Source organism: Oncorhynchus mykiss, chromosome 8 (assembly GCF_013265735.2).
Source record: "Oncorhynchus mykiss isolate Arlee chromosome 8, USDA_OmykA_1.1, whole genome shotgun sequence".
Lineage (NCBI taxonomy): Eukaryota > Metazoa > Chordata > Actinopteri > Salmoniformes > Salmonidae > Oncorhynchus > Oncorhynchus mykiss.
The window spans coordinates 31,367,685-31,381,101 of NC_048572.1; the positions used below are offsets into that span (position 1 = coordinate 31,367,685).

Sequence of the window (13,417 nt, forward strand, 5' to 3'; positions counted from 1 at the left end):
TGAGGATCATGTGGTGAGCTATGTATGTTAATTTAGCCTAGAAAATGTTCTTATATTCCAATCCCCAAATCACAGTCAACACAAATCGTTTTTGTAACAACAATATCATGGAGTAAAATATAATAAATTAGAAAATTATAGGTTCCCTAATGAAAAAAATGACATGTGCATACCTGATATGTGACAACTGTGTTAAACAATGATTGGCTTTTTGTCTAAATCATTGATGATCAGATATTTCATTTGTAACTGGTTTTGTTGAGCTCAATTTTGACAGTTGATATCTTAAGCACTTTTCCAAACTTAGACTATCTTTCTTATCTTAATTTTTTTTTTTACAGTGGCCTGTATATAAATCAAAACTCCTCAGGTGCTGCAGCATGCGCTCATTCTTTGGCATGCTCTGTTGCGGTATTAAAAAGATTATCCTCATCCCCAGTCATGTAAAATTACGTAGATTGGAATGAAATGCGTTTGTAAAATGCATTTTTTTTCTCAGAACGCAAATAAAATGATTCACGCAGTGCTTTACTATAATGGATATATTTTCACCCTTGTCTGCAGTGGTCTGCGAATCCACAACCTTCTGAGTACTTTGCCTTGTAATGCTTACAAAACAAAGTACACAAGGCTCTGATCTGTCCTAGGAGTGGGGGTAAACGGTAGGCATGTTCTCTGCTATCTACTTTATGTCTTAATGATTCATTTTGGTATAGGGGAGGGTCACTTGTATTTTTTTCAAGCGTCCGATTTTCTCCAGGTATCCCTCATTATAAATAACGTACAGTCCCTTATTATTAATCTGTGACCCATCATCACTGGGAAAGTCACCCACGCTAAACATAACCAGATTAATTTTTAGATAGAATTATTTGTTTTTGTGATTTGAAAGTGAGGGCGAATATTTTATTTCCCAACAAAACTCTTCTTTTGGATCGAGAGGATTTTGTTTTCAGTGTCAAGGGGCATCCTTTGGAGCGTCCTTTGGTATTGGTCATATTTTCACCCAGTGAGCAGTATGAGGAGACACCTCCCCCATGTGGCAGATGTGACAAATTGCATGATGACACAGAAACAAAACCCATCTTCCGACGTCGTACAGTTCCCATAATTCATAGAGGCAACATGGCTGACACCAGAGAAAAGGGACTTCAAGATTACAGGAAAAGATTACTTGAACATAAAGAGATTGACGGACGTTTAAAAGAGTGTAAGTAATGTATTACCGTGTCTTTGTCAATAGATCGGAATAATGCACGTAAAATTGGTTATCTAACTAAAATGAGCAACAACCAGTTAGATAAGCGGTTGTTGGCTACTTGTAACTCGCTTTGTCATGCAGTGCCAGTAGACTCGTCCATAGAAATGAATGGTCTTCACAACCGGCTAACGCGTTAGCAAAATGCTAGCTACAAAAACATCTGTAACTAGCCGTATATTGAAGTGTATTTGCTGTACTAAACCATGGCAAAACAGTTTAACCAGCTAACGTTATTTGCCAAGACCGATAGCTAACAATATTAGTTCGAGTTTAGCTTGAAGTCATGGAAGAACAATAACAGACATAATCAGCTAACGTTAACTTACTAATTGTAGCTAGCTAACGTTCGCTACACATCTTGATTCCATTCGTATCCTCTGTCTGACTCTGTTTTCAGTGAGGGAACAGCTCAAGGAACAGACAAAACAATATGAAAAATCTGAAAATGACCTGAAGGCCTTACAAAGTGTTGGTCAGGTAAGATGGTGTATTCACACATGATTATTGACCGGCAATATAGTGTACACAAATGTGTCTTAATGAATGGATTTGAACTGCGAATTATTTTCATACTTTATGTAGATTGTGGGTGAAGTGCTCAAACAGCTGACGGAGGAGAAATGTAAGTTGTAGCTAATATCACTGCAATTTATATTGCCTAGCAATATTGCCTATTTATATGCCTAGCTACATCCTTAAACGGTGTGTGGTGTGTTCGTAAATTCACTCTGGTTAGCTACTCCGATTTCAAAGCACTAGTCAGTGTGTGCCAGAGAGCTGAATAACTGATGAGCAGAGTAACACCCATTGAATATAACCTGTGTCGGCCAAAACAATTCATACAATTGTTGCCAGCAGCACAGTTAGTCACCAATGCTCTAGACAACATGAAAACATCCTAAGCACCTCTGCTAAGGTGACTAAAATGGTAAGAGTGAGGTGTTCTCTCATTTGTGTCTGGAAGTAGCTAGCAAGTTAGCCAACTTTAGGCAGGTGACTACAGTTGTGAGATCAGAACTCTCGGGTCAACCCTACTCCTCAGCCAGAGCGTACAGTGTGCGCTCTGAATGTACAAACGCCCAGAGCTCACTCTGGCACTCCAGAGTGCATTGAAGAACACACAGTGCCATTGGTGCGTTCGTAAATTCACTCTGGAGTGCCTCAGTTTACTTTGGGCATTTGTAAATTCAGAGTGTTGTCAGATTGTCCGTTTGCTCTCAGAGCGTTCAGAGCGCACACTGGACACTCTGGAGGAGGAGTAGGGTTGATCCAAGAGTAACTGATCTCACAACGGCAGTCAAGCACCCAAGCCAACTGGCTAGCTACTTCCAGACACAAATGAGAGAACACCTCACTCTGACCATTTTACTTGCCCTAGCAGAGCTGGTTAGGTTGTTTTCATGTTATCCAGAGCGTTGATGACTGTAACTGGGCTGCTGGCAACAATTTAATTAAGTTTTTTTGCCAACGTTTACTGACACCGGCCATATTCAATGAGTGTTGAGCGCTCCTAAATTCAGCAGTTATTCTACGCTCTGGCACACTCAGACGAGAGTGCTCTGAAATCGGAGTAGATAGCCAGAGAGAATTTACGAACACACCCCATGTTATGTTCATTATTTACTTCTCTTCACAGTCATTGTCAAGGCAACCAATGGACCCCGCTATGTTGTTGGCTGCCGCAGACAAGTAGGTCTTAAAACATGTTACCAACGTTTCATCAGTGATTATTTACTTAATGTGTCATCTCTCCATGATGGTAATTGAGCTCATCTCTCTGTCATTTTCACACAGCTGGATAAATCACAGCTCAAACCAGGCACTAGAGTGGCCCTGGACATGACCACCCTCACCATTATGAGGTAGGCACTAGGGATTCCATATGTGACAGAGATGAACATCTCTGTTAGAAACGTAGAAAGACAGGGCATCTATTAGCAACAACTAGGATGGGTTGCTAATATGACTAGGATTGTGCCTTTGGCTTCTGGACAACCAAAGAAAGTTGATATGAAAAGCAATAGAACAGGAGAGAAATGCTGCTTAATGGCATGAGGAAGTCTTTATAAAACAATTGCCTCTGTTTCTATGGTTGAATAATGGTTAGGCTACGTTGAAGCAAAGTAAGACATGCCTCATTATTTGAAGTAAAGTAAAACGTTCAGTTTCAAACAATTATACTGCCACAAGCTCACATTGCAAAGTGGTGGGTGACTCGCTGATAGCCTGCCAACCATCGACTATAGCCTATGCACTCGAATGAAGAATGGGAGGCGCCCTTTGATTACGAGTTGAGATTGAAAAATACAAGTAATAGCTCTTTAATCGTGGCCATCAAAACAGTTTAACACGTGATTGCATTTAGAATTGTTATTTGTTGCGCATTGACTGGGCTTGCAAAAGCACATTTCACTCCAGTACCAGCTTTTTGAGGAGCTGCTCTCGCATTCTCTGACAGGTGGTAGGCTATTCCGCTCCTCAAACCAGGCTCTGTATGCTGTGCGTGTGTGATTTTAATAAGATACATGCATGATGACTAACAAAATACACGCATCTATTTCATTCCACAAAATTATGTAAATTCACCTATAGACTGATAAGCATGAACGGTAAAAATGCATTTTCGGTGGCTAACTGATTTAACGGTTAACCGTTAACATCCGTAATTTGTACTGCACCCACACGCAATAGGGTTGCAAAACATTTTAATTGCGATTTTAAAAAAATATACAAAAAATTGACCATTTATATATTGCGATATAGATCAAAACACTTGGGTGAACTGTTGGAACTATTGAAATAGAATGATTTATATTAAGAGGCGAATTGGAAAGCAGCAGTGTTGACTGCTTTTGACCTAACAGAACAGCATGCAAACTTATAGTGAATCTAACTTTGAGGAGGGGGAACTGTGCTGCTTGAGTGACAGGGCTTGGTGTGTGGGAAGCAGCCACAAGCGATGAGAGGGAGAGAGGCGACAAACGGAGTAAACCGTAACTAACGTTACACGCAGCTTATTGGCGTTCCAAAATATTGCATGCGATATGGCTCTCTTGCGATATGGATATTGCACAAATCAATTTAGCAATTTCAATGTGAATTTGATTAATTGTGCAGCTCTAATACAGACACACACCTGTTGAGCAAATGTCAATTCAGTCCACTGACACAAAATGGTAAAAGTATAAGGTATGTCAGGCCTAAATGTTTTCCCTGATGGTAGATAACATGTACGCTCACACACCCTACAGGTATCTGCCCAGAGAAGTCGACCCCCTGGTGTACAACATGTCCCATGAAGACCCTGGCAGTATCTCCTACTCAGAGATTGGTGGCTTGGCCGAGCAGATCCGTGAACTGAGAGAGGTACACGTCACATCCTACAGTACAGTTAGTACTGCTTCCCTGAAGCAGGCAGGTGTTCTATATGACACTCCCCTGTGTTCCCTGTCAGGTGATTGAGCTGCCCCTGACCAACCCTGAGCTTTTCCTGCGGGTGGGGATTATCCCTCCAAAGGGCTGCCTGCTCTACGGACCTCCAGGTGAGTCACTAGCAGGATTTTGATGTAGACTTTAAATTGTTCCTTGATTCCTCATGTCCTGGATTCCTTGACCTACATCTCAAAACACATTGCATCAAAAGATCTGAGGTTCCTCCCCTCAGACCTTCTCCTCCAATGCGTCTTGAGAAGGAGGTCTAGGAATAAAGGATGCGGCGAACCAAGGAAAGACTTGAGATTCACCCTGAGTAATGCTGGTTATGTCACCGAGGTCCTGAGGGTTTATTCATCGAGTTCCTTTATGCACTTATCTTTTCATTAGGCACCGGAAAGACCCTTCTGGCAAGAGCTGTAGCCAGTCAGATGGACTGTAACTTCCTCAAGGTGAGTAATAGGCTACACTTTGTTTTCCTCCACTGTCCCTTGGGCTGTATTCACTATTCTTTGAACAACATGGCTGATGCTTAGCATGTCCTGTCTTCTTTGCACCGGTTGCGGCAGGTTGTGTCCAGCTCCATTGTGGATAAGTACATTGGAGAGAGCGCCAGGCTCATCAGGGAGATGTTCAACTATGCCAGGGACCACCAGCCCTGCATCATCTTCATGGACGAGATCGACGCCATCGGTGAGCATCCTCACCTGTAGCCTGGTCCCAGATCAGTTTGAGCTGTAAAGCCAATTGCTGTAGTCATTGTCAACCAAAGGAGTTGGCTATACAGCAAAACCAGATCTGGGACCAGGCTAAGCATCCTGAGCCCTGATGCCATATCTATTCCTTCTCCCTTTGCTTAGCATTGCGTGCAGTGTCTGGGAATGTTGAATGTGTTGTAAGTTAAATACTTTTTTCTCTACAAGGTGGCCGAAGGTTCTCAGAGGGCACGTCAGCTGACAGAGAGATCCAGAGGACCCTGATGGAGGTAAAATGGGCGGCCATAACTCTTAGATATATGTTACATAGAATGGATAATGTTCAACAGATGTTGCTTTCTATGAGAATGATGGTTCTGTAAAATATATTTATTTGGTGAAAGACCGTTCTGTGGCTTGGTCAGTACAGTATATCTTCTGGGTGATGTTGAAGATGGGAATAGAACTTGGTGACGTGTAGTTTGCAGCCAGCTTGACTGGTTGTCTAAAGTTATCCGGATTCACGGCAGATAATCTTCTCTGTGAGTTGGCTCCTCGCCGACTTTTGTGTGTTTGTGCGCTGCACAGCTGCTGAACCAAATGGACGGCTTTGACACCCTGCACAGAGTCAAGATGATCATGGCCACCAACCGGCCTGACACCCTGGACCCTGCACTGCTGCGTCCCGGCAGACTGGACCGCAAGATCCGTACGTTCTTCCTCCTCTCATCATCCCACAACCTTCATACTTAATCCTCTTAATGTAATATAATGATATATGCCATTTAGCAGACACTTCTATCCTAAGTGACTTTTGTGTGTGTATACAATCCAATATGTGTGTATACATTCTTTGATGGTCCCGGGAATCCCCACAAACCTGATGTTTCAAGTGCTATTGCTCTACCAACTGAGCCATGCAGGACCTTATCTCCTTTGGGAGATAAGGCCACAATGATCTCCTTCCATTTCTTTCTCAATCATAACCAAGTAGAAATAAATGTGAATGTCTTATGGTATGAAACGGTGAGTGACCCATGGTTATTTCTACTGTTCCAACAGACATTGAGCTGCCCAATGAACAGGCCCGCTTGGATATCCTGAAGATCCACTCTGGCCCCATCACCAAACATGGAGAAATAGGTGTGTGTACTCACTATGGAGACACTGTGGTCTTGATTGTTAGCACAGCTGGGACTGGGACACATTTGGGTGTAATCATGTTTTCGATTTTGTTACACTGCTTCTTGTAACAGGTGTTGTCGCTTTGTATTTTTAGATTACGAAGCGATCGTGAAGCTTTCAGACGGCTTCAACGGAGCCGATTTGAGAAACGTGTGCACTGAAGCAGGTAACTGACCAACATTATGGGCGGCTTTCCCGGCTAAAAATAAAGCCTATTCCTGGACTGAAAAGCTATTTTAATGAAGATTCTCCATAGAGTATGCTTTTTAGTTTACAGTCGTGGCCAAAAGTTTTGAAAATGACACAAATATGAATTTCCACAAAGTTTGCTGCTTCAGTTTCTTTAGATATTTTTGTCAGATGTTACTATGGAATACTGAAGTATAACTACAAGTATTTCATGTGTCAAAGGCTTTTATTGACAATTACATGAAGTTAATGAATAGAGTCAATATTTGCAGTGTTGACCCTTCTTTTTCAAGACCTCTGCAATCCGCCCTGGCATGCTGTCAATGAACTTCTGGGCCACATCCTGACTGATGGCAGCCCATTCTTGCATTATCAATGCTTGGAGTTTGTCAGAATTTGTGGGTTTTTGTTTGTCCACCCACCTCTTGAGGGTTGACCACAAGTTCTCAATGGGATTAAGTTTCCTGGCCATGGACCCAAAATATCGATGTTTTGTTCCCCGAGCCACTTAGTTATCACTTTTGCCTTATGGCAAGGTGCTCCATCATGCTGGAAAAGGCATTGTTCGTCACCAAACTGTTCCTGGATGGTTGGGAGAAGTTGCTCTCGGAGGATGTGTTGGTACCATTCTTTATTCATGGCTGTGTTCTTAGGCGAAGTTGTGAGTGAGCCCACTCCCTTGGCTGAGAAGCAACCCACACATGAATGGTCTCGGGATGCTTTACTGTTGGCATGACACAGGACTGATGGTAGCGCTTACCTTGTCTTCTCCGGACAAGCTTTTTTCCTGATGCCCCAAACAATTAGAAAGAGGATTCATCAGAGAAAATGACTTAACCCCAGTCCTCAGCAGTCCAATCCCTGTACCTTTTGCAGAATATCAACCTGTCGCTGATGTTTTTTTCTGTAGAAGTGGCTTCTTTGCTGCCCTTCTTGACACCAGGCCATCCTCCAAAAGTCTTTGCCTCACTGTGCATGCAGATGCACTCACACCTGCCTGCTGCCATTCCTGAGCAAGCTCTGTACTGGTGGTGCCCCGATCCCGCAGCTGAATCAAATTTAGGAAACAGTCCTGGTGCTTGCTGGAGTTCTCTCCTTGAAGTTCTTGATGATCCGATAAATGGTGGATTTAGGTGCAATCTTACTGGCAGCAGTATCCTTGCCTGTGAAGCCCTTTTTGTGCAAAGCAATGATGATGGCATGTGTTTCCTTGCAGGTAACCATGGTTGACAGAGGAAGAACAATGATTCCAAGCACCACCCTCCTTTTGAAGCTTTCAGTCTGTTATTAGAACTCAATCAGCATGACAGAGTGATCTCCAGCCTTGTCCTCGTCAACACTCACACCTGTGTTAACGAGAGAGCCACTGACATGGCAGGGCTGTTTTTGGGGGATTCAGTTCATTTGCATGGCAAATAGGGACTTTGCAATTAATTGCAATTCATCTGATCACTCTTCATAACATTCTGGAGTATATGCAAATTGCCATCATACAAACTGAGGCAGCAGACTTTGTGAAAATTAATATTTGTGTCATTCTCAATTTTTGGCCACGACTGTAAAACTAGTCTTAATCTGTGTCTGGGAAACCAATCTGAACATAGCTGTTATTGTCCTGAACCCAACCTGCTGTTCATGCTCTAAGTCTCGTTCTTTTCCATCTTCCAGGTATGTTTGCGATCCGTACCGATCACGAGTACGTCACTCAAGAGGATTTCATGAAGGCGGTTCGCAAGGTTGCCGACTCAAAGAAGCTTGAATCCAAACTGGACTACAAGCCCATATAAATGCCTATATCAGTATTCCTATATGTGAAAATGGAAAGTAGATGAGAAAGAGAGGCTGGGATGGGGTTTGCTGTTGCGGTTTAACTTTTTGTGTGATGCAGAAAAGCTTCTTGGGGGTGGTGTCTGTTCTAATTAGTGTACCATTTATATACAGAGTTGCCAAGAAGTGACCTCAAAACAGTTATAGATATTGGAAATGGATACATTAATGTCTCTGTCTCCACTCCATAGTGTGAAATTTATGCACACTGACCCAGTATTTAGGGTTATATTAACAAAACAAATATTCTTGCCATTGGAGCACCTGTATCTGTAAAATCAAAGGAATATGTCACATTAAAACATTGATATTTCACACTGATTGTCCTATTTTTTATTTTTTTGCTGCCTTTTAAACCTTGGAAGCTGTGATGCCAGGTTTGATTTCTTTGTGATTTTCATAAAGATGCAATTCATAACTTTGTCCACGATTTTAAGGGTCAAAAGAAAAAACACCTCACTGTATGGTATATTGACAAAAACAATACATTCTCTATACATTGCACATCAAAAATATTAGGTTTTCCATATCTACATTTACAAATAGTACAAGTAGTTTGCACATCGATAAACTCAACGTGATAAAATGTGGTTCATATGCTCACACAGCTATAAAACAGTTGGAAATGTCCAACAAAACACCTCAATGTGAAACCATATCATCCATCCGGTAAACACTTTGATTCTGTTGAAATTGTACTCATGTATCTGTTGGAACAGCACCCATTGTGACAATCAGCATGGACTTTTTGGACACCATTCCTTCCTATCAGTAGCCTGTAGAGCTACTCCAATGAGTAACATTACTACGTTCATATAATAAATACTGGTAATATTGACCTGCTACATTACAGTTCATTCTTCCTCTACCTCCTCCATATGGGGCTGCTGGAACAGGGCAAAGGACTCTAATACGAAAGCTCTGCATATGGGGCAGTGTTGGAAGCGATGGACACAGCCGTCACACACACAGGCGTGCCTGCAGGGCAGCAGGACGCGGTTAACAGGTGCATTCTGACACACCACACAATCTTTGCCTTTTCCCTCCTCTGACCAATCCTCTTCATCTTCCATTCCTGGCATCTCCTTTCCGGGTTCTCTTTTCTGTGTTTCTGGTGGTGCCTCTGTGCTACGGTCGGGGTCAGTCGCCTCCGACAACCCCTTGCTCTCGGCTGACATAAATAGTGGCTGGAGCAGATAACATTACATTTGTAAGGATGTTAACTGCCAGCATCAGACTTGCTCTTAACAGTGAATACTCTGTTCTAATAACTACAATAGCACATCACGTAGGAAGCAATGTATTGGCACATTGGCCTGCATTCTAAACGGCACGCTAGTATGGATATTAGAACACAACCAAAAATCTGAAAAAAGTAATGATAGGCTACTGTAATCTCACTGAGCCCTTGTCCATTACCTTGAACAAGACATTCCTGCTACGTCAATGAGACTGGAGAAATAAATGATGAATTAACAAAAAATAAAGCCGTACCTTCAACTCATACATGTTCCCTTGTGCCGTGAGGAGATACTGAAACAGGATCCGTGCCGACAGGCTGTATTTGTCATCTGGAACGTGAACCACTGTGACGCTGGCGACCTGAGCGAGAGGAACAATGAGGGATAATGAGTGTCACATCCCAGGACTACGCCCATGCCAAGATGGTAACTTTAAACCTAACGAGCACACCTTATATCGGGGTGTGGATTGCATCATTACCCCTAGGATAATACACATTGAAGTGATTGGACTTCCCGGACACAGATTGGTCCTGGACATAAAAGCTCTTTCAGTGGGAATTCGCCGTTGAGCATGTTCTAGGACTAGGTTTAATTTGTGTCCACGAAACTGGCCCCATGTGACGATGTTCCAAGTATTACCAAGACTGTCACACTAACAATGTTATACGTGTCCCTTGCTTCAGATTCGGCCAGTGTGAGTACAGCCACTATGGGGTAGCGTTCACGTGGCAAAAGCCCGAAATCAGTGATCCCCAGATCGGCTGGCATCTTGGTATAATGCTCCTCTCTGTCCTCTCCACTGATACTGAGGCTTTGGTTAAGGGATAAAATACATGCAGGATGAAACTGAACTGAAAGACATGCAATTTTAGCCTTGCATGCACTCCATCCGTCTATCCTCAACCTTAGTGTCACAACTAAATATCATGATGATGAAATATGACATATCATACATCAATGAAACATGCATTAATGTGCAATATTTCATAAAAGACAAACATGAGCAAATAATATCTTCTAGAACCTGACTATCGGAAATCAAATGTTATTTGTCACAAGCCTTTCCCAACAATGCAGAGTAAAACAATTCACTTTAAAAAGTAACACAAGAGGAATAAAATACATAAGAATGAAGCTATATACAGGGAGTACCAGTACCAGATCAATGTGCAGGAAGGAGTATGAGGTATTTGAGTTGGACACTGTATGTACATAGAGGCAGGGTAAAGTGACTAGACAACAGGATAGATAATAATAAGAGTAAAAATGAAGAACACATCATAGGACCATCCCATATACAAAACATGTACTTATACTAACAACAACGATACCGATTATACGATTATCGCCTGTGAGAAGGATACTGGAAGCTTTGGCAGTGGTGGTACTGGAAGTGCAGAGCTTCCTGGAACAGATGTGGTGTGGCGAGCTTACTGGGGCCGTGTTGGTGGGTCTGTAGCGCCCCCTGTAGGGCATGGACACCACAACCCCAGTAACAACTCAGCACACAAGGCTCCAGGCAGCATGGAAGCAGGGACACACCCTCTGGAAAGAGGAAAACAATGAATGATTCAAAGTGGCAGTCAGATGGGTGTTGAGGAAATTGGCATGGATGCAGTACTAGTTGTATATTTCCCTGGTTAACCACTCAATACGAAAATGTGGTATATTTAAGCAATAAGGCCCGAGGAGGTGTGGTATATGGCCAATATACCACAACTAAAAGCTGTTCTAAAGTATGACACAACGTGGAGTGCCTGGACGCAGCCCTTAGCTGTGGTATATTGGCCATATATCACAAACCCCTGAGGTGCCTTCTTGCTATTATAAACTGGTTACCAACTTAATTAGAGCAGGAAAAACTAATGTTTTGTCATACCCATGGTATACAGTCTGATATACCATGGCTGTCAGCCAATCAGCATTCAGGGCTTGAACCACACAGTTTATACAATCTAGATTCACGCATCATTCATGGTGGCACACCTATAACATAGTGTGGGCAAAGGCCTAATACAACACACTATGCTATACAGGTCATTTTTTCAAAATCACCATTGAAATAGCTTTTAGGTCCAGGAGGCTTAATCTGGATCCCGGAAACTGGCTCTATGTGTGGTTTGTTGCATAATAACTGTCTTTGCATGCTCTCTCACCAGTCACAGAGGCCACCCCAGAGGACTCCACCTCTAGGGCAAAGGGGTTGGTCACCTGAACCATCCTCTTCTCTGGGACAGGCACGACTGACTCAGTCTCATCAGAGCTGCGGAGAATCACTGGGACATCGAAACCAAACCTATGGGAGATATGGTGGAACATAGGACAGAAAATCTGAATATTTCATTATGTTGTGTGTATAAGAGATCAGACAAGATAAGTGAAGTAGCCTAAAGTATAACAACTTGATATTGCGTGCACACCAAATTGATAAAAGTTTATAAAACAATTTCTGCTTTTAAAGAAAGCTCTCTAATAGCCTACCTTGTGATGTAAAGAAATGCATGTAGAACATTGTAAATGGCTATTTAAAAAACAAACACATGTTATAATAAAACTAGTAGACAACTGTGCAGAACAGTCCATGTTTCAGTAAATACAATACCAGATACTGTATTTTTTTCTGAGGCAATGACACTTTGATTAACTTTCCCGAATGCCAGGTTTATCCAAGGTCCATGCTATCCAGGGTCCTTGGGACGTCCCAACTCTGACTTTACCCCATTGCAGTTGACTTTTAAAATGGTTAAGTTTCAATAAGGGTTAAGGTTAGGTACTGGTTATAGTTAGGGTAAGAACCGTTCCAAGGTTCCCGGATAGCACTAACGCTACAAAGTTTAATTTGACTTGTTGTGTGTATGTACTGACATGCATGTGTAACTGATAGATACACACACCCCCACAACATGTGAATATTTCTAAATGTATGTACATTGCAAAGTATTTTGTCTGTAATGTATTTTTCGTTATGGGTCGCAGCCTAATAAAACTAGTTATTGCCATTGCCGTCGGCTAATGGGGATCCTAATAAATAAAAAAAATTAACATTTTCGTGCCTGCCTAACATTGCAACATTTATCACTCTGTATGCTGTCACGTGATGTGTCAACGTATCATTGCCGTGATGTCAAATGACCATCGCCGTTTGCAATATTTATTACCGCAAATAACACAGTCTCCTGTGATTTACTGAACAAAATATAAACAGGGCCGATTGCTTAATGTAAGTACAGATAGCTGGCAACTTTATTTGTTGGCTAAAATAATAATTCCATTCAATAATAACAGCCTAATGTTGTTGTTGTCATAAAAAGGCAATTTGACAGGAACCTACCAGCCGAGGACCATGGCGGCGGTAACAACGAAACATAACGATATGACAGTAATGTAAAATAATGGAGAATATTCATACAACGTAATAAGAAACACCGCTGCCATTTTTTAAAAATCTTGGCTAAAGATAAATAAACCAATGTATGATTAAACCCGTGGAGAAAACAATATTCGTATACTTCAAAGCAGTTACTTCCGTCTTTCAACTACGGTGGCCAGTGCACCATCTGCCCCTCATGCGCAATCTTTTCGCG

At 42.0% G+C, this 13,417-nt stretch overlaps 2 protein-coding genes across 2 annotated transcripts; one reads left to right on the forward strand and one right to left on the reverse strand.

Annotated features, from left to right (window-relative positions):
* Nucleotides 1–1,067: 1,067 nt before the first annotated feature.
* On the forward strand, nucleotides 1,068–8,904 carry psmc6 (proteasome 26S subunit, ATPase 6). The gene is made up of 14 exons (XM_021612317.2): nucleotides 1,068–1,210; nucleotides 1,659–1,738; nucleotides 1,844–1,883; nucleotides 2,898–2,950; nucleotides 3,056–3,123; nucleotides 4,513–4,627; nucleotides 4,716–4,803; nucleotides 5,084–5,145; nucleotides 5,263–5,386; nucleotides 5,617–5,678; nucleotides 5,977–6,097; nucleotides 6,451–6,531; nucleotides 6,668–6,739; nucleotides 8,431–8,904. Exons 1-14 carry the CDS (start codon nucleotides 1,126–1,128, stop codon nucleotides 8,547–8,549), a joined length of 1,170 nt encoding a protein of 389 aa, XP_021467992.1. The 5' UTR covers nucleotides 1,068–1,125; the 3' UTR covers nucleotides 8,550–8,904.
* A 3-nt stretch (nucleotides 8,905–8,907) lies between these two features.
* On the reverse strand, nucleotides 8,908–13,394 carry cgrrf1 (cell growth regulator with ring finger domain 1). Its single transcript, XM_021612318.2, has 6 exons — nucleotides 13,165–13,394; nucleotides 11,990–12,129; nucleotides 11,198–11,378; nucleotides 10,491–10,638; nucleotides 10,084–10,191; nucleotides 8,908–9,776 (listed from the first exon to the last, which is right to left on the reverse strand). The coding sequence occupies exons 1-6, from the start codon at nucleotides 13,266–13,268 to the stop codon at nucleotides 9,444–9,446; spliced, it is 1,014 nt and encodes a 337-aa protein (XP_021467993.1). The 5' UTR covers nucleotides 13,269–13,394; the 3' UTR covers nucleotides 8,908–9,443.
* Between the last annotated feature and the right edge of the window lie 23 nt (nucleotides 13,395–13,417).

Coding starts and splice junctions, on each gene's coding strand:
- cgrrf1 (XM_021612318.2), bottom strand. CDS start 13,268: ATGGCAGCGGTGTTTCTTATTACGTTGTATGAATATTCTCCATTATTT. Junction 12,130..13,164: donor GCCGCCATGGTCCTCGGCTG/GTAGGTTCCTGT, acceptor TATCTCCCATAG/GTTTGGTTTCGATGTCCCAG. Junction 10,639..11,197: donor CACCACTGCCAAAGCTTCCA/GTATCCTTCTCA, acceptor CCAAAGCCTCAG/TATCAGTGGAGAGGACAGAG.
- psmc6 (XM_021612317.2), top strand. CDS start 1,126: ATGGCTGACACCAGAGAAAAGGGACTTCAAGATTACAGGAAAAGATTA. Junction 3,124..4,512: donor ACCACCCTCACCATTATGAG/GTAGGCACTAGG, acceptor CACACCCTACAG/GTATCTGCCCAGAGAAGTCG. Junction 6,098..6,450: donor CAGACTGGACCGCAAGATCC/GTACGTTCTTCC, acceptor CTGTTCCAACAG/ACATTGAGCTGCCCAATGAA.